General features: G+C 39.8%; 1 protein-coding gene across 2 annotated transcripts in view; it reads right to left on the bottom strand.

Annotated features, from left to right (window-relative positions):
• gpd2 (glycerol-3-phosphate dehydrogenase 2 (mitochondrial)) overlaps positions 1 to 20,571 on the bottom strand; it is a 53,409-nt gene that overhangs the window by 18,455 nt on the left and 14,383 nt on the right. For both annotated transcript variants that reach the window (XM_050062966.1, XM_050062964.1), the window contains 8 exons: positions 16,228 to 16,352; positions 16,042 to 16,139; positions 15,726 to 15,889; positions 10,764 to 10,928; positions 8,481 to 8,625; positions 7,690 to 7,883; positions 1,482 to 1,616; positions 1,231 to 1,406 (listed from right to left, as the gene is read on the bottom strand). In XM_050062966.1, coding sequence (XP_049918923.1) covers positions 1,231 to 1,406; positions 1,482 to 1,616; positions 7,690 to 7,883; positions 8,481 to 8,625; positions 10,764 to 10,928; positions 15,726 to 15,889; positions 16,042 to 16,139; positions 16,228 to 16,352 — 1,202 coding nt within the window. The remainder of the gene's footprint in view (positions 1 to 1,230; positions 1,407 to 1,481; positions 1,617 to 7,689; positions 7,884 to 8,480; positions 8,626 to 10,763; positions 10,929 to 15,725; positions 15,890 to 16,041; positions 16,140 to 16,227; positions 16,353 to 20,571) is intronic.

Consider the following 20,571-nt stretch of genomic DNA (forward strand, 5'->3'; position numbering starts at 1 on the left):
GCTCTGCAGCAGTTGCTCAGAGATCGTACTAAAATCATAAACTGATGTTTTTCACTTTAACAATATTGATCTGCCCCATTTCGAGCTAAATGTTGTTCCTGGGGCATGTTGTGTAGTAATGATACTCGTTACCTGAGGTTGGAAAAAGATATACGTTTCTTCCCTGTTCCAAAACCAAAATCAAACCCTGAAAAGTGTAGGGTTAGCTAGCTAGCTACTGAAGATATATAACAGTGAAAAAAAGACCAACCCTGCTGTACAGGAACCAGTGAAGGGAAGCAGGGAAACTTTGCTGATATTAAACCAGCTGTGTGTCATCACATTGTGCGAAGATAAACATTGTTTGACTTCCCCCAGAGATCCTTGCCCGTCCAGCAGTGCTGATAGCAGCATGGGGGAGGAGCCAAACACTGTTCATCTGCACACATTGCAATGCCACACAACTGGTTCAATATCGGCGATGTTTCCTTTTATATTAATTGTCTTCTGTTGCAATCATCAGTGATGTAGTGGTTCACTTTTACACTGATCTGTAGCCTATAGTTCGGCTTTAGCTTATAACTGTCTTTGTCTTTTTAACCTGTTGTTGCTGCTGAGTCAGTTTGACATCCTGGATATATCCTTCAAACACAGACTGTAGACCCCTCTGTCTGCTTCTCTCTGGAATCACTATTTAATTTTCCCAAAAATATGATAATTTTTCTTCAGGGAGTGCAGTTAGTTATGGTGTGGGCTCCATGCTTACTCCGACAGCTAGACAGACCATCACAAAGGGGCAGGGCTTAGCAAAGGGCCAACTTGAAAACAAAAAGGAACTTGATGCTAAAAATAGAAACATACTGTAAACTTAGAACTTATTTGTTGCCCACTAAATAGAAGGTTGGAGCTGCAACAACTTTGATATTATTGTAAGCAGGGACGAGATATGTGTGGGTTTTAAAAATCTGGTAAGGTTTGATATGAAAAAATAAACAGTGAATATTGAGATTTTAATGAAATCCAGACACAAAAAACAAAAACAAATTCATGTTGCTTTAAAGGCCTGAAACTCACCAAAAACTGACTGAACCGTTTTTACTACTTTGATAATCTCAATGTTACTTAACCAGGAAAACTGTGACTTTATAGGAACTGTGAGAAATATCTGTACAAATTAAAATAACTTTATGAAACCCCAGTGAGTGTGCTAAAGCAACCTTAAGTGGTTTGTAATGTACAAATGTGTTTTACCTCATTCTCCAGTCCGTAGTCCTGCACCAGGCGGATGTAGAGGGTAGGCGTCCAGCCCTTGCCTCCCTCCAGCATCAGACCCACAGTCTTGCAGGGCTCAGCTAAGAGGCCGTGGGATTTGACTGCTGCGTCCAGAGTCTCTTCAGCCATGGCCCTGTAGGTCGTCCACTTCCCACCTGACAAACAAAATATTCACTTTAATATGCGGAAGCTTTGGTGGAGCATTTTCACAAGATAATCCAAAAACTGACCAGCGATGGTGACCAGTCCGCTGTCACTGATGCTGACAATGTGGTTTCTGCAGATGGACTGAGTGTCTTTAGAGCTGGGGTCGGTCACCAGGGGACGGATGCCACTCCATGCCGCCAACACATCTCCTCGGCGCACTGCAGAACACAGTCACGTTTTAACCAAGATACTTAACTTTGAACACCAGATAAATGTGAGACTGAGAGCGGCATTAATAAGATAAGAAAATAATATCAGGACTGAACTGTCTACACATATCCACGGACCTCTGTAGACCCTTTTAAAGTGAGAATTTATACAAACATACACCTATATATTTATGCTTAACCACAAGAATGGTGTTTTTTGGTATCTTGAATTTGAATACATAATGATGTGTTCACACCAACTGCAAGGCATAATCTGACATCTTGACTTTATGTGTAATCTTGACATGCAAAACACTCCTATCACATTTGATGTGAACACATCATAAGCAGTGAGCCTACTGAAACTCCATATTTCTGGCTAAACTCACTGATTTATAATGTGTTTTTAATTGTTAAAACTTTTAATTCATTTACTGTAATTGCTTCCCCCCCCAATTCCTACACTTCTATTGGTGTGTAGTGAGGGTTTTGGTTTTATTAGTCATAATAAAACAATACTAGTCCATACCCATTGAGTGCACAGTTGCCCACGTACAGTTTCACATGGTGTGTGTTTGGGATACAGGTCATAGGAAATTGCAGATTAAATAGTCAACTGAACCCATTAAGAAGAGCAATGTATTCAGACAGAGTTTTTGTGAATTTGATAGTATGATTGCTTTATTGAAAGTACAGTAGTACCATTGCCAATAGTGGGATAGTTAGTGGGCTAAAACTGTACATTAGTAGTTGAGGTAGCACGTTGAAAGGCAGATAGTTAAAGTGTATTGACTTAAAAGTGTTGGGGAGTTTTTCCTTATCCGCTGCGAGGGACAGACAGAGGGATGTCGTATGCTGTAAAGCTCTGTTAGGCAAATTGTGATTTGTGATATTGGGCTTTATAAATAAAATTGATTGATTGATTGAAATTTCTCCAGTCACCTTGAGGCGTCCTGTTCTACATATCAACCAAGTTTAGTAAAAATCCATATGGCGGTTAGGCCTAGATAAGAAATTAGCTCTCTAGCGCCCCAATTTTGTTTGATCGGGTCAAAAATGGAGGGGTCCCCTCAGATTATGTGTGGTCATATGCCTACAAAGTTGCGTGGTGATGGGTGAAACCCTTGAGATGTTATACACCTTTATGTGATGAGCCACGCCCTCCGCAATATTTATTGCCTTATAGAAGCTCAATTGTCCAACTTTTGCCACGAGGGAACTTCAGATATTGGTCCCTAGATTATGTTCACCGAATTTCATGTAGATCGGTCAAACTTCCTAGGAAGAGATCGATTTTAAGTGTTTTTCAAAAAATTAAAAATGGTGCAAAATCTATATAACCGGAAGTTATGGGTTCTTGAGGCAAATGTGTTCCTTGTGAGGAGAGGCATCTCTGTGCAAAGTTTCATGTCTCTACAACATACGGTGCATGAGATATGCCCATTCAAAGTTTGCAATTTCAATCAGTTGCTATAGTGCCCCCCTTTGGCCAATTGATGTAATATTGCTTCATTCGCATCCTCCCATGACCCTCTACCACTGTGCCAAATTTCACATGGATTGACCAAGTCAGTGAGGAGAAAAACATGCAACAGACACACAGACACACACACACCCACAGACAGAGTTTTCGTCATTATATAGTAAGATATATACACTCACCGGCCACTTTATTAGGTACACCTGTTCAACTGCTCGTCAAAGCAAATAACTAATCAGCCAATCATGTGGCAGCAACTCAGTGCATTTAGGCATGTAGACATGGTGAAGACGACCCCGTGAAGTTCAAACTGAGCATAAGAATGGGGAAGAAAGGTGATTTAAGTGACTTTGAATGTGGTATGGTTGCTGGTGCCAGACGGGCTGGTCTGGTCAGTTCTCTGGGTGAAAATACCTTGTTGATGCCAGCGGTCAGAGGAGAATGGCCAGACTGGTTCAAGATGACAAAAAGCCATGATGAATTAAGGCAGTTCTGAAGGCAAATGGGGGTCCAACCAGCTACAAGCAAGGTGTACCTTATAAACTGGCCGGTGAGTTTGCTTATAAAGTGTATATTCTGCTTAATAATGAACAGAGGGGTTACTACCAGGAGTAGGACAACCATAAACATGATGCAAAACGATCCTGAACAGAGGCAAGGAGATATTAGCCGAAGCAGCTCTCCAGACCACTACCTACAAGATGAGGAAGGCCCCGAAACTAGTCTGCAGAACATTCTCAATGAACTTCGGGAGTTTAGAGGAGATAACAGAGTACAACTCTCAGATATCAAACGAGAGCTGAGGAGAGCAAACGAAAGACTGGACGAGGCAGAGGGGAGAATTGATGAGACGGAGACCGTGCTTCAAGCAGCATCAACATTAATCAAGCGGCTAACGCAGCGCCACACTAATCTGGATGCCAGGCTAAGATCAGGAGGGTCGGGCGCGGAGAGAAAAGTTAAGGATTTACGTAATACCTGAGGAAAAAGAGGGCACTGACATGGTTGGATTTCTGGGTAACTTGTTCCAAACCGTGCTCGACCTCCCTCATGAAAAGGAGCTCGGAATTGAGCGAGCACACCGAGCACTTGCACCGAAGCCGAGCGGCCTGCAAGCAAAGCCCCGGTCTATAATGGTCAAGTTCAGGAGTTACCGGACGAAGGAAGAAGCAAGCAAAGCCCCGGTCTATAATGGTCAAGTTTGGGAGTTACCGGACGAAGGAAGGGGTCCTAGGGAGAGCACAGCAGAAAAAAGAGGTGTTCTGTGATAAAGTGCGTTTTTGTGTTGACCATGATTACCCTTCCAAGGTGCTTAAGAAATGCGGTGGATACGCCGAAGCCAAGAAATTGCTGAAAGAAAAACAAAGTTTCAAACGCCGCATCCTGCAAGGCTGCGGGTCATCTTGGCCTATAATGATGGCACCCGACAGTTCCAAGACGCTGCAGAGGCGATGAGGGATATGGCTTCCCGAGGATTCCCAGTCACGGTGGTGAGGTCCTCCATTTCTCCGGACGAAGAGGAGATTCGACTCCTGTCCACCTGGCAGGTGACGGGAGATGGCGCAACCGGGGTGAAGATCAGGAACCAGGCGTAATGAGTGACTACACACAACCCAAGAAAAACCATTGCTCTCAATACAAGGAAAAACTACAGGAATTTAAAAGGCGATCCCCACAATAAAAGACTGATGGTGTACAGTGGTATTATAAATGCAGATAAGTTATGATTCCTGAGTGACTCACCTCTTCTTTTTTTTCTTGTCTTAAAGACCAACACGGAGCTCTCACACACTGGTACGTAGGTTTCCTACAGTTATAATGTCTATCCAGTTAAATGAGTCGGGACTTGTTAATTGGCAAGTTATCCACAGTTTTGTTTTTTCTTAATTTTATTTGGACTTACGCCCATACGCAACCACATTTTAGGGCCCCACCACTGATGCAATGTGGGTTTTTCCCTTCCGAGGACCATGACCTTACAAAGACTCAAAAGGCTCTTTTGAAACGAGCCTCTGCCTTGGAAATTGTTCTAAACCAGTTTGGCCATGATCTGCTTATGAATAAGCAAGCACTTAGTTACTTAGTTACTTCTTTCAATGTGAAAGGGATCTCAAACCCAGCAAAGAGAAGCCAAATACTGTCAAAAATGAAAAGGGAAAATGCACAGATTGTGTTCTTGCAAGAGACACACCTTACTCCATCAGAACACGAAAAACTGCAGAGAATGGGGTTTTCAAGGATATATTATTCATCGTCATTCGAACAACTTTCATTTGAACAACTTTCAGAGACAACAGACAAGGAAGGAAGATATATAATAGTTTCAGGAAAATAGATGGCATTGTAGTAACAATATGTAACATTTATGCTCCTCCTGGAAGTGATTAGCCTTTAATAGAAAAATGTTTGATTTTATGATAGGGAACACAGGAACTGTCATATGTGGGGGAGATTGGAATATCCGTCTTGATCCAAAATTAGACTCATCAAAAAAATTAAACTGTTACACCACTGCATAGGAAAATTAATGTTTTAATGACAGAGCTCTGAAGAGACTTTTACACCTCTGGCCATGATTATATTTTTTATTCATCCTCCCAATGATACGTATTTAAGAATAGATTATTTCTTTGTGTTAAAGAGAGAGCGCCATAGATTTTGGTCTGTGATATTGGATCTATTGATTTATCTGACCATGCACCTGTCTCTTGCACTGTACATATTAACGGCAACTGGGGAAGAACATTGTGGAGGCTATATACAAATATCTTAAACAACCCACAATTTAAGACTAAGATAAGAAAAGAAATAAAAACATTTCTCGAAGAAAATTGTGAGAAGGAGGTTGATTCAGCTATAGTATGGGATACCTTAAAAGCAGTCATCAGGGGCAGAATTATATCTTTCTGTGCCCATCAGAAGAAAGAAAAACAATTAAGACTAACAGACCTCGATAGAGAATTGAAAGATCTTGAGTCGCAGCATAAAAAGGGAACAGAAACCTGACTTGTTGACAAAAATAAAAATCAGAAAATAAATAAATATGTTATATTTACAGGAAACTGTAAAAAAAAAAAAAAAGGGTTTACAAAGCGAAAATACTACAAGTCAGGCTCAAAATCAATAAAACTTCTAGCCCAAAAGCAACAAAAACAAAGAGCAGATAACACTAACTACACAGTATAAACAAGATGAAATACTAAGAACATTTACAAATTATTACAAGCTTTTGAATACATAACCACACTTAGAGGGTGAGGAACAAATTTCTCAATTCTATCAACTTACCTGTCATAACAGAAGAAAAAAATTGAAAAATTAACAGCTATGGTAACTGAGAAAGGGCTTAACAGTGCCATCTCTAGGCTTAAAGCGAACAAATCACCCGGCCCATATAATACTTTTGAGTTTATGCCAAGCCCTCTTAAAGTGTGCAATACAGCCTTAACGGATTCTAAAATGCCCCCATCATGGAGTGAGGCAGTGATCTCGGTTATCCCTTAAGAAGGAAAAGACAAATTAGAATGTGGATCATATAGGCCAATTTCTGTGTTCAATGTTGATTATAAATTATACACTGCCATCCTTGCTAAAAGATTGAAAAATATCCTTCCCCAGCTTATACATAACGACCAGACTGGCTTTGTCCCCACAAAGACAAACTCATGATAATATCAGGCGAACATTACACATATTAAACCATATTCAGCAGAGCAATCTTGAAGCCTCCTTGGTCAGTCTAGATGCCGAGAAGCCCTTTGATTCAGTGAGCTGGCCTTTCTTATATATGGTCCTCCAGAGATTTGGCAGGCACGAAAATTTTGTTAAGAACATAAGTACATTATACAGTAAGCTATCAGCCCGGATAAAAAATAAATGGAAACCTCTCAGATACAATCATGTTAGAATGTGGATCGAGGAAGGGGTGCCAAATTTCACCATTGCTTTTTGCACTTTATACAGAGCCACTCGCACAATGGATAAAACTAGCTATCATTTTCCCTTTCCAGGAATGGTGCCCCACGAGGTGATTTAATGTTAATTAAGTCATATTATTTAATGTAATTATTAATTATTTTTAATAATTATCAATTATTTCTGATAGCCAATTTACAACATTAATGGTGTCCCCTTGTTCCCAGCATAATTGGTGTCTCCGTGTGATGCCTAATTTATGTTCCCTACACAGGGCTGACACATAGAGACAGTCAACCACTCAAACACACATTCACACCTATGGACAATTTAGAGTCACCATTTAGCCCAACCTGCATGTCTTTGGACTGCGGAGGAAGCCGGAGTACCTTGAGAAAACCCACGCAGGAACCCTCTTGCTGTGAAGTGACAATGCTAACCACTGCACCACTGTGCCACCTCCTATTATACATTTGTGTGAAAATTAGCGTATGAATTCTTGAGTCATGGCCAAAAACTTTCTTGTGAGGTCACCTTTGACCACCAAACATCAAACAGATGGATGGACAGACAACCGAAAACATAATCTGGCCAGAGCTGTCGCCGGCGTGAAGGCATAAAAACCCAAAACATGACTGTATGCTCCTCAGAATTGACAAGAAAAGACTCCCTGCAGACTACCCATACCTTCTACGTCAGGACTGAGGTAGTTGCGGACCTCCCTCAGGATGAAGTTGATGTCGTCCTCCCCTGGGATTGGGTGGGCCGTCACGCTGGTGGGTGAGTCGGTCGTCCCAGCAATGGTCATCTTTTCCCAGGGCAGGAAGAAGATGACACGTCCGTCACTTGTCGCTGGGTCGAGCAGACCCATGTTGTCAGGACTGTGGGACAGAAAATATAAGAAAAGGATTATTATTATCACGCGAGATAGCTGAAGTAAGAGCATTGTATTACATCAAATTTGTTACCTTTGCTGTCTCAAGTTTGTGGAAAAGTTTAAGTGTTTAGAGGAAAAGAGAGAGAAAAGAAAAGGTACAAATATGTGGGAGTAAGAAGAAGAGAGGGACAAATTGAGGAGCACACAAATGGAAAAACACAGATATCGGGGAGAAAGAGGAGGAGGGGAGGGCGCAGATAGCGGCAGGAGGAGGAGAATTAGGTGGTTGGCATTTCTGGCGCTGTTCAAAGGGCTCGCGCTCCCTCGGGTTTCACTCAATAAGCTTTGCTGAACTTTAAAACCCCCGACTTCAACAAAACCACTCTATTGCTCCGCTGTATCTTAACCAAAGAAGACTGTCCTACGCTATGTAAGTATAGGTCAGATAATAGTTTAGTATTTATACATAAGAATGAGAAAACACTGAGAATTAAATATGTACGAGTTTAAGCATCTGAAATACCAAAAAAAACATCAAACATCTCCACAACTGAAATAAAAATCATCTTAAAGGATATACTGAAAGTGTGATATGTCACACCTGTAGTAACCAGGGATGACGATGTGAACACCAGCGCTGGGTTGGCAGATGTTTTGGGTTTCCTGGTTGTCCATCTTCCTTAGTGAGTCTGTGAACGGTCCGGTGGCGTTGATCACACACTTGGCCTTCACATCAAATTCCTGTCCTGTGAGGAGAAAATACCCATGGCATTCAAAAGACAAAGAAAAGTCAATAGCTTCTGTTTTTTATTCATGTAAGAAAAGAGTGTAAAAGTAACAGGCATGACTTAAACTTGAATGCATCTCACACAAAAGTATGTATTATTGTAAAAAGTAGAATGTGCACACCTTTCTCTGATCACATAATTTAGAGCCATTTTGTGTTTTTTAGTTGGGGACAGGGGATCTTATAGGGGACATAACACATCAACTGTATATGTCACACAGACGTGGTATACATCATCTGAAAGCTGAGAACCCGATGAATAATTTAAGAGCAGCTCAGTATTGTGTCATATTCTTCTAGCCATAAATATGTAATAAACACTGTGTTTGGTTAGGTGCCTCTTCACACCTGGAAAGTTTAGAGTGTATAAATGCTTAGAACATTATGATGAACATATATGATGGCCATTCCCATGCTTAACTGTGTCTCATCAGGATTGATACCATTTGTTACGCAGATCTTGTGCTAAATTTAAAATTTATGACCGGTCAGGAATAAAATACCACATCAAAGGCCCAAACACACCAAAACCAAACCCTCAGAGAACTAGCGCCATTGAAAGCTGACTGTTGTGTTGCCTCATGTTGACTGTGTCTCGGCCAAAAAGTTGCACATGAGTACTATACGTTCTGCTCCTGTGTAAGAGGGAATAACTCTCCATACCAGCAGGCGGTGATAGTCTGTGTTCGTCATTTAAAAAGGGGAACCGGAAAATTGTCTCGACGGTAGTTGACAATCCAATCCAACATTGAATGAACAAAGCAAATTTACCGTGCACCAATGAACAATAACATAAACCATCACAAAACGTTTCTGCTTAAAAGCTCAATGGATAAAGAAAAACAATCTCACTTTATATAACAAGATTGTTTTGGTCTCACTCCCTCTTGACTTAAGCTGTTTGTTTTTGTTTCTCTTCTTACAGACTGAGCTGAACTGCCAATCAGAGTGATTTCATTCACCAGCGGACTCCGCCTTCTCTGACACAAATTCAAAATACTGAATTGGGGGACAAAAAAGCTCATGGGGGCCGACGGTACAGGAAACACTGCAAAGACCAGGGCGACATCCACTCACCAGTGGTTGAACACTGACTGATGGCCAACCATCGGCTTGGAACACCACAGAAAAATCCATGTTGTTATTTAGTATGAAAAACTTTTGACACTTGGAGATTTCTGTAAAATCGCATTTTTCAGCAATTGGATGGAGAGCACTTGTTTTCTGGAAACTACTAAGAAAACCCCTCATATTCAATCTACATAAGAAAGCCATGCGTCCTCTGTATGCCCACGCTCTCTACATTGTGGTTCTAAAGTTTCATGAAGCTGTGATTATCCTTGACACCACAATAAGTCACGTAATACAGTGAGATCTGTTGGAGAAAAAAAAACATGGTCTTACCACAACAAAATGGCTACTATGGGGACTAACCTCATCACATATAAATACAATTCGGCTCACTGTATCCGCAAGGGTCTCAGCTTTGCAGTCATACCCAATTTAAGCACTTCAAAGACTGTTTAGAGACCCCAGTATGCAGAAATATTCAAATACAATAGGCAGAAACAACACATTTGTACTTAGGGAGCATGTCTGTAAAGGGGAGACTTGTGGGTACCCATAAAATTAAATTTAGCCTACATTAGGAGCGTTATTTAGCCCATTTCCCTACAAGCTAGCATGACATGGTTGGTACCAATGGATGCCTTAGGTGATATAGTTTCATATGACATCAGTATCTTCACTTGCTTCAAAACTATGCCTGCTACAGCCTCTGAAGGGCAGTCATTTTGCGTGAGATCACTGGTGGTCCCAGAGTTGCAGTCCTGATCAAAACAGGGGCACAATCAGTTTGCGGAGTCTACTTTTTATCAATTTAAGTGGATAATAAGTCCATCACTTTTAAATCAACTGACATTTTATTTGCAGTATAATTTGTTAAACATTATAAAGACAGAAGAATAGCCCCTCAACACTTGCAGGTAGCTCCAGTGAGACTCAAAATGAATTCTATTCATGCTTTCAGCGTAACACACAACATTATCTAACTGGTTCGGCAGCCCTTTAAAACCATGCAACCCCTGCATGCCTCACCTGTGAGGACGTCCCTGCAGCGGGCGCCACAAACCTTCTCTTTGTTGGTCTGTGGGTCCTTTGTCTTCAGCAGGCGGACCACCTCGGTGTAGTTGGCGACGGTGGCGCCGTAGCGGGCGGAAGTGAGGGTGATGGCCAGGTTCATGCGTGCGTCATTGTGCTGCCCTGAAGGAGACAGAGAGGGAGAAAGATGGAGGGGTCCAGGAAGATTTACCCAGACTGATTCACACAGGAAGTAATTATACACTATTTTATGTGTACTGTATTTACTTGACATTTAAGGCTTTTGGTGTGAAAACTGGCAGTGACAAAATGCAAGCTACAGGAGGCTGACTAGCTGGCAATGTACTTGCAACAAAGAAAGACAAATGTACATCAAGATGTCCCAGTAATGATAACATTATATCAAACTCATAATCCAGCCCAGATTTTACTAAATTACTTCAATAAAACCATTGCGCACTTCTGGATGACTACAAAGTACAAATGTTTGTTTAATGCAAACCTCGCTTGTAAGACATTTATTTTTGTATGTTGTACATTTTCATTTGATATTGATGCTTAATCATTTGATTATGTTTTTTATGTGTATGTTCCCCCAAAATAAGTTCACTATTAAAAGACACACTTTTTTAATTGAAACTGCTCAAAAATTTCCAAGCTAAACTTCTCTTAGGATATCTTTTAGGAAAATTCCAGGAAATGTACTGGGAATTTCCAGAAAAACTTCACATTTACAGGACATTGTTAACAAGGGTTACAGAAAAATTCTGGGAAATTAACTGGAAATTTTCCAGTAATAATCTTAAAAATAAGTTCACTATTAAAAGGTATGCTTTTTTAATTGAAATTTTGCAGAGAAACAAAATGAATAAAATTCCTGAGCTGAACCTTCCTTGAGAATTTTCTGGAAATCACTTGAGAAATTCCAGCTAAATTTTTTCTAGTTTATCTTAGAGGAAATTTCAAGGATATGTACTGTGAATTTCTTGAAATATGGGGAAAAAATGCTGAAAACTTATGGAATATTTTCAATTTTTCAATTTACTGGAAATCTTTCAGGAATAAGTTCGAAAATAAGTTCACTATTAAAAGTTATACTTTTTAAATTGAAATTTTGCAAACAAAAAAATAAAAAAAATAAAATCCCATATTCCTGATCTGAACTGCCTTTTGAAATTTTCTAGAAATCTTCCAGGAATTCATGTAAATTTCCAGGAAATATAAGATAAAATAATAAAATAAAAATAAAATAAGTATCTATTTTTTCTCTATAAGACATTTTCAAGAACATTTTCCAGGAATCCTACTGGAAATTTACAGGTCATTGAAACTGATAATAATAATTGTGTAACACCGTTATACCTTGAAACCATGATACGAGACGGTTATTGTACTGTGAAAATATCATATTGTTGCAACAACATTTGGTGGTCTACCTCCAGATTATCATGTCTCAACATGTCCACCCTTGCAAATATTGTTGGTCTTTTAAATGTCATTACGTGAGAAGATCACATGTTCAGTACTCTTTATAAATAGCATAAGCAGCTCGCTATTGTTTAGTATTATGTTAGCATACTTTTACTCATGTTTCTGCATTTGATGGCTCCCCTGTTTCTCTTTGTATCATCACTGACTGTTTTCAGTGTATTCCCCAGTGCACAGGTTACCACAGCTAATGCAAGTCACCATACCAACATCTGCTACTGTCAAAACATTTGCTACAGAGGCTCATTAGCCATTTTATCCTGTTATTATACATACAAAAATATAATTTCTTTTTTATTCTTTGTCTCTACAGCTCATTTTATTGTAGAAACAGAGATTCAGTTGCATGAAAATGTTTCAAATTTCAAGAGGAAGTGATCTTTTATGTCTGGTTTTTAACAAAAATGGGTTGCAATATCAATATTTTCACCAGTGAACACTCACAGTACCGGTCCCTGTAAGAAGATACATGTCTGTTGTACCTACAACAGCATTAACACACTGTAGTTTAATTTCCCAGAGCATTCAGGCCATTTAAACAAATATACCACCCAGCCAAATGAAAACAGGAGCATTAGGCCTACACATTTGCTGCAGAATAAAAAAGCTTCTGCTGTAGTTGGTGGCAGCAGGAGCTGCAGTAACCAAGACAGCGGAGGAAATAGCTGTTGCTCAGCCGGTCTGACCGTCTACGACGCTCCTCTGCGCTCTACACCGCCGGGAGAGAAGGTCAGATTTCGAAATGTCACCGGCGTGATTGTTCCAGACGGCATAATTGGAGAAAAGACACCCCACCCCTCCACCATCACCATCTCGGCCCTGTCCCCCCTCAGAGCAGATGATGGCGGTGGGCGGGGGTTGGGGGTGGAAATCAAACATATGCTGCTTTGCACCAAGAAAATGCTCTTCCCTTTTTCCAGCCTGCAGTCAATCCAGTCATATCTGGCCTCTTATATTTCATATTTAGAGAGTACAAAGGCTGTTTGTTTTGATTTTAAAAATCAAACTCAATATTTAGTGTGCAAGTATAAATAATAACATGTTAATTAATTCTAAAGTTTGCTAATTGCTTCCAAAACATGGAATTTGGTGGATTTTTTTCCATGGTTCATTTTGTTACAATCTTTAAAAAGCAGCATATGTATTTTTTTGCTATTAATGACACAGATTTTGAAGGGTATCTTTGTGTCTAACTGTTGAATACCATAAATAAGAGACGTTAAAAGCCCCTTTAAGCGGCATTGGAAATTTAAAAAATAAAGATTAGCAGCCTGTTGTCATCAGAAATGACAAGCCAATACTCAAAATGTTCTTCAAAATGCCTTCACTGCCACAGGGAAGTGAGGGCATCTGACCAGCGTGTCAACACTTTTTGTTCGGCACCAGTAGAGATGAAGGCCACAGGGAAGGATTTACATCTGAGGCCCTTTTTCATCTCCTGTTTGGCTTAATCATATAAATTCTACACTATTTCCTTAATATTACAATCCATTCAGAGGCAGAATTTCCTTAAACAAGTTAAAATTCTTTCCTTTTTTTTTTTTTAAAATATTGCATTGTTTTCATGTCTAAGTGCTCATTGGTGTTGATGCTGCAGTTGTAAGTGAGACTGAACGTCAGAGGAGACTATAGTAAAAGCTTTAATAAACTGGGTACTGGTTTCAAAAAACAGGAAATGATTTTTATGAATATGTCATAAATCAATAATATAATCTTTGAATCCTTGTTTTGTTTTTTTGCACAGTTTTCATTTCTTTGGCAGAATTGCTGTAAACCTTAACCACCTATGCAGTATCTTATTTGACAACTCAGAATGCTGTTGTTTTTTTGTTTTTTTTTTAATGACAAAATTGTCATAAGGGTTAGGGTTAGAGCTTAGAATTGTTAAACCCACAGTTGTATGCCCCCGCCAACCAGTGAAGTCACAGTATATTTCCATGTCTGTCCAGACTTATGTAGCAAAGACAGTAAACAATGCTTTAAATATGGATGCTGCTGCAAAGAAGCTACAAATTCTAAAACGTTGATGCCTTCACACACATCTTCAACCCAGCACAGTTTCAAGGTGGACACCCAAGACTAGAGTCCCCAATTAAATATCTGACCAAATATCTCCCTTTTTGTAGATACGATGTTGAATCATGGCCAGAAAAGTGTTTTTGCCATAAATTATGATGTCACAGTAAAGTTAAACTTTGACCTTTTGGATATAAAATGTCATCACTCACTTTGAGACATTTGTATGAAATTCTGTCATAATTAGTGTATGAAGTTATGGCCAAAAACATGTTTCGCTTTGACCTATGACCACAAATTCTAATCAGGTCATTGTCCAAGTCCAAGTGGACGCTTGTGCCAAATTTATAGAAATTTCCTCAAGATCTTGATGAGATATCTCGTTCCTGAGAATGAGCAGACAGACCGATGGACTGACAACTGCCGTGGCTGTCGCGGATGCTGAGACATAAAAATGTAAGCCAACATAAATTTTTTTGTCACTTATATCATTACCTTTTTTATGATTTATATTTGGAGGGTAATCATGATTTGGAACTACAGCACCCGAAATGATTTCAGGAAAGCCAGCAGTGAGTATAATGTTTCCACAGATTCACAGACACAACATGGGCACATTGTTTTTTAGCCATTTATATTCTGGCACCTTTTTAAAGTGTGCTGGATTAGCTATTAGTAGTTTCTGTTTGAAATTTTACTGCTGATGTACAGACAATTATCACTGGATTACTTTGACACTAAAGAAAAGCTAGGAACATGATGATTCTTGGGGAAGATCTGACATTTAGGAGTGGATTTATGGAGTTAATCCATCAGACAGATTATATTCTTGGAAAGTAACAGTGAATTAAAATGTGTGTATCATTTCTGTGTGTTCAGATTGACTGATTTACGACTCTGAGAGGAAAAGTCAAACAGGCCCTAAGGGTTAAAACAAAACAACGTCTATGTCAGTGCCAAAAAGACATGACTAGCTCAACCAAACTGAATTTTCCTTCTCAAATTGTGTCATATAATCACATTTTTTAGGCCTAAAATGGTGATTGATCATGTATTTCAAAGGATATGGGAAATACAGGGTAGTTTACCATTCCTACGATAGTCTTGTGACCCATTTGAGTGACCCTGAGCCCGACACAGAAGCCTGCATACTGTCAGGTGTTTAAGAACCAGCTGTACCTAACTTATGGTGTTATTTCATACTATTTTTCATCAGCTAACTGATCCAATTTATCACCACTGGAAAAGAACAAGAAAAACTGTGTAAAAGGGCAAAAGCAACAAGACTGACTCAGCTGCTTTGTTCGTGTTTACAGAAAATAAAAACCTGAGAAATGAATCAACAAACGGAGCATGTTTTTAGGTTACTGTCCACAAACACCAGTGCCGATGTGAAAATATAATACATAAAGTCTCTGCTGGCCTGAGACGAAGTACTGTGGAGTTCTGACTCACCGTCATAGTAGACGATGGCCCCTACCAGTTTGTCCTTTTTCAGCATGGGGAAAAGCTCCAAAGCCTTGGTCTTACTGAGGACATAGCTGCTCTTCAGATTCTCGATCCCAGCCACCAGGTCGTACATCTTTATCCCTGCCCAGTAGTAAGGCAACTGCCACCATCTTGGACATTAACATAGTGATTAAAGTTAGATGGGAATTACATTTTTTCCATTCATTTTACATCATCGTATGCCACAGCAAACATTCAGATGCTGGTGTTAATTACTACTACTCTTATGCATTTTTTGTCATGTAAGAATCCTGACACTCACTTGTAAACAGGAAGCATGATGGGTAGCGGCGCAGATAGATGAGGTGCAATCTCCAGGAGGTTGGCTCGCTCGTGCAGGGCCTCTTTCACCATCATGTACTGTTAAGGTAAAAGAAAGAGGAAGTTAATGACAAAAAAAGGGCAATGAATCAACATGAAAATAAAATACAAGAGGATGAAGGAGAACCTGTTCGTAGTCTAACTGCATGATGGCCTTTTGGAGGTATCGCACCCCACCATGGATTAGCTTGGTACTCCGACTGCTTGTACCTGAAGAGAAATCACTTCTCTCTACGACAGCAGTCTTGAGGTCTGGGAAGAAAAGACAAAGGATAAATAAATATACCTGTAGAGTACTATATGTTGGGAAAATGCTGCAGTAGAGACTGATGATTACATTTAGTTTCACTGACAGAAAAGTGGCTCTTTTTATTTCTTTTACCCCAAAACACCATAAATAGAAATATAGAAAAAATGGCATGCTTTTAGACTACAAGTCAGCCCAGTTGCCAGAGGAAATCTTAGCAGTGCATGTTTCAGCAAACCATGAATATGTTACATTTGAATGTTTCATATCAATGTTTCTAAAGTAGTCTAATATATGAGCTGACTTAATCATCTGGAGGTGAAGGGGATAGTGGACAGCAAGACGCCTGCCAAACTGCAGACTATGTTTCAAGAGAAACTGGCAACACAACAGTTTGGATTTAGGAAGTCACTGCTGTGTTTCCAGCTGCTTTTTAGGCTCCAAATCTAGGTGTTTTGTAGGAACTTGTCGCTGTTTTTCCAGCAGGAATAGTGCAACAAAAGCCATGGTTGCATTTCTTGCAGGGATAGTAGCAAGAAAAGTGGTTGTTTCTACTGAGTCATCGCTGCTCTTTCTGGCCAGGATGATAAACAATTGTTTTTCCTGAGACATCACTGCGTTTCTGAGATAACGGCACAAAAAGCAGTTGTTTTTTACAGAGATATCGCTGTGTTCCCTGCTGTAATATTGGCCGGAAAGCGGTTGTTTTGAGGTGTTTTTTGTGTCTAAACATAAACACACTTTAACTATAGTGTTGTTGAAACAAAGTTGTATCTGAATTCTCAGTTTTATCCAGTTTAGTTCTTAAATCAGATAGTTATTATTGTCTGTGATTTCAATATTCATGTTGACGTTGATAATGACTCCCTCCCTTCTGCGTTTATCAGATTATTAGACTCCATTGGCTTCAGTCAGAGTGTACATAAACCCACTCACTGTTTTAACCACACCCTCGATCTAGTCCTGACATATGGAATTGAAATTGAAAACTTACTAGTCTTTCCCTCTCTATCAGATCACTGCTTTATAACTATTGATTTCTTTCTATTTGATTACACGCCACTCAGCAACAGTTACTATATTATGTGTTTATCAGATAGTGCTGTCGCAAAATTTAAGGCAATGATTCCATCGGCTTTAAATTTAATACTTTAATACTCTTGTTGATAGCACTGCAGGCTCGCTGCAAACAACACTCGACTCGGTTGCACATCTTAAAAATAAGTTAACGAAGCAAAGAAAGTTCGCTCCCAAACCCAAAAATTAAAATAAATATCGCGAAAATTTGAAAGGAATTGGTGATTAACCAAACTGGAAGAATCTTGTTTGGTCTGGCAGGACAGTCTCAAAACTTATAGGAGGGCCCTCTGCAATGCCAGAGCAAACTATTACTCAGCATTAATAGAAGAAAACAAGAACAACCCCAGGTTTCTTTTCAGCACTGTAGTAGTAAATCACGGACTCCAAAACAAACTATATAATAACAAATTAAAAATTTAGCAATTTTGCTCAGTTTCGGCCCACTTGACATGCTGCTGTGTTGTGTTATGGACTATTCACTTGCTGGAATTTGTCAATTAAGTGACAACGCCTGAACGCAACACAGGCTTGCTCCGCTGTAGGTACAGTGCCATGCTGTGCTGCTGTGTGAGCAACGTGTTTGACTGTGCTCAGTCTGTTGATGGTCTTTTAGACACTGTCCGTAACAATAACTTTGTTAGGTCAGGTCAGTGCCCCCCTAATATAATGTAGGGGAAACACTGAATCAAGCAAAAAGACTAATGATACCATTTATATATTATAATGTAACTGCAATCGCAAATTGCGATATTGTCCACTCAAATCGCAATCACACATTTTTATCAAATCGTACAGCACTATTAGACATGATCAAAATATCTCTATTAACAGGCTATGTACCACAGTCCTTTAAGGTAGCTGTAATTAAACCTCTACTAAAAAAGCCCACCCTGGATCCACAGGTGTTAGCCAACTATAGACCAATATCTAATCTTCCCTTTATGTCAAAGATCCTTGAGAAAGTAGTCGCAGACCAGCTGTGTGATTTTCTCCATGATAATAATTTATTTGAGGAATTTCAGTCAGGATTTAGGGTGCATCATAGCACTGAGACAGCACTAGTTAAAATTACAAATGACCTTCTGATTGCTTCAGACAAAGGACTTGTCTCTGTACTTGTTTTATTAGATCTTAGTGCGGCGTTTGACACAATTGACCATCAAATTCTGCTACAGAGACTGGATCACTTAATTGGCCTAAAAGGTTCTGCACTGAGCTGGTTTAAATCTTATTTATCTGATCGATTTCAGTTAGTTCACGTTCACGATGAATCATCTTTACATACTAAGGTTTGCTTTGGAGTTCCACAAGGTTCTGTGCAAATCCGTTCACTTTAAATATGCTTCCCTTAGGCAACATCATTAGAAATCACTCTAAATCTCCATTGTTATGTGGATGATACACAATTGTCTTTATCGATGAAGCCAGAAGAAAGTAATCAATTAACTAAACTCCATAACTGCCTTAAAGACATAAAATCCTGGATGAGCTCCAATTTCCTGATGTTAAATTCAGACAAAACTGAAGTTATTGTTCTTGGCCCCAAACAACTCAGAAATTCTTTATCTGATGTAGTTTCTCTGGAAGCGTTGCTCTGGCCTCTAGCTCTATTGTAAGAAACCTTGGAGTAACATTTGATCAACATTTTTCTTTTAACTTTTAACGCGTTTTGTCATCTCCAAAAATTAGGCCTATCCTACACCGGGCACCTTCTCTCCTTGTCTCTCTCTCTCTCTCCTTTGCTAACACTCATGTCCTGTTACTGCATCTCGCTAACTCCGCTGTACTGCATGTCACTAACTCGGCTTCTTCTCCGAAGCCTTTGTGCTCGCAGCTTTGCCTGGATCGTGTGACGTGGTTGTGCTGCTGCCGTGGTCCTGCCTGTTGCCTCCTACTGCTGCTATTATTAGTCATACTTCTACTGTTATTATACAATTCAATTTTCAATTTTATTTATAAAGCCCAATATCACAATTTGCCTCACAGGGCACATACACATGTGATTATTATTGTCACATACATATACTATCATATATTAACATATACTTACAATATATTGTACCACAATAGCCGTAATTATCATTACAATATTATTACAATATTATTACTTAAATGAGTGTTGTTGTAAGCCACTCTCTCTCTCTCTCTCTCTCTCTCTCTCTCTCTCTCTCTCTCTCTCTCTCTCTCTCTCTCTCCCTCATTGTGTCATACGGAATACTGTTAATTTATTAAGCTGATCTGTTCTGTACGACATCTATTGCACATCTGTCCGTCCTGGAAGAGGGAACCCTCCTCAGTTGCTCTTCCTGAGGTTTCTACAATTTTCTCCCCCTTTAAAAGGTTTTTTGGGGGAGTTTTTCCTTATCCGCTGCAAGGGTCATAAGGACAGAGGGATGTCATATGCTGTAAAGCCCTGTGAGGCAAATTGTGATTTGTGATATTGGGCTTTATAAATAAAATTGAATTGAAATTGAATTGAATTAGTGAAGGTAGCAGAAATTCTATATTTGCCCATGAGCATAACTAATAGGTCTAAATGACCCGCAATTTCCACATACTCTGTCTGTGCTGTGGATCTGGAGCGACCAATGGTGCGTACCATCGCCTACTGGATGCGTTTCTGGAGCACCACGCTTGCGTAGCAGAGCCGCAAGCTCACATGGGAACTGCGAAATCATGCGATAAAAAGCAATTGATAATGTGTGAGCCAGACCAAAACAATAGTCAAAATACAAAATACTATGGTTTTCCACTTCAACTATGAGTTTCTCCTCATCCATCTTTCCTCGGACCCTCGCACTGAATGACAACTTGTGCGACAGGATGTGAATATGCTGTGTGCGGAACGCACACAGCATATGGATGCTGTGTGCGTTCCGTTCCTGGTTTGGTGAGATCTGACCTACGTGGCTTGACATGCTATGGACGCGCAGTCGTTGAAAAAAAGACCTGGCGCGTATCTCCAACGAAGCGAGTTGGAGTGCCGTGGCACTTGTGGGATGCTCCAGAGAAGCTGCGCAGCGCGCGCTGTTGAAATGAAGCTATCCACTAGAATGACAGCGCATGTGCTATGCAGTGCACTGCGCTGCGCAGACGGAGTATGTGGAAATTGTGGGTGAGTGTTTATAATCATTTACCACATGG

This window comes from Epinephelus moara, chromosome 15 (genome assembly GCF_006386435.1).
Source record: "Epinephelus moara isolate mb chromosome 15, YSFRI_EMoa_1.0, whole genome shotgun sequence".
Classification (NCBI taxonomy): Eukaryota; Metazoa; Chordata; class Actinopteri; order Perciformes; family Serranidae; genus Epinephelus; species Epinephelus moara.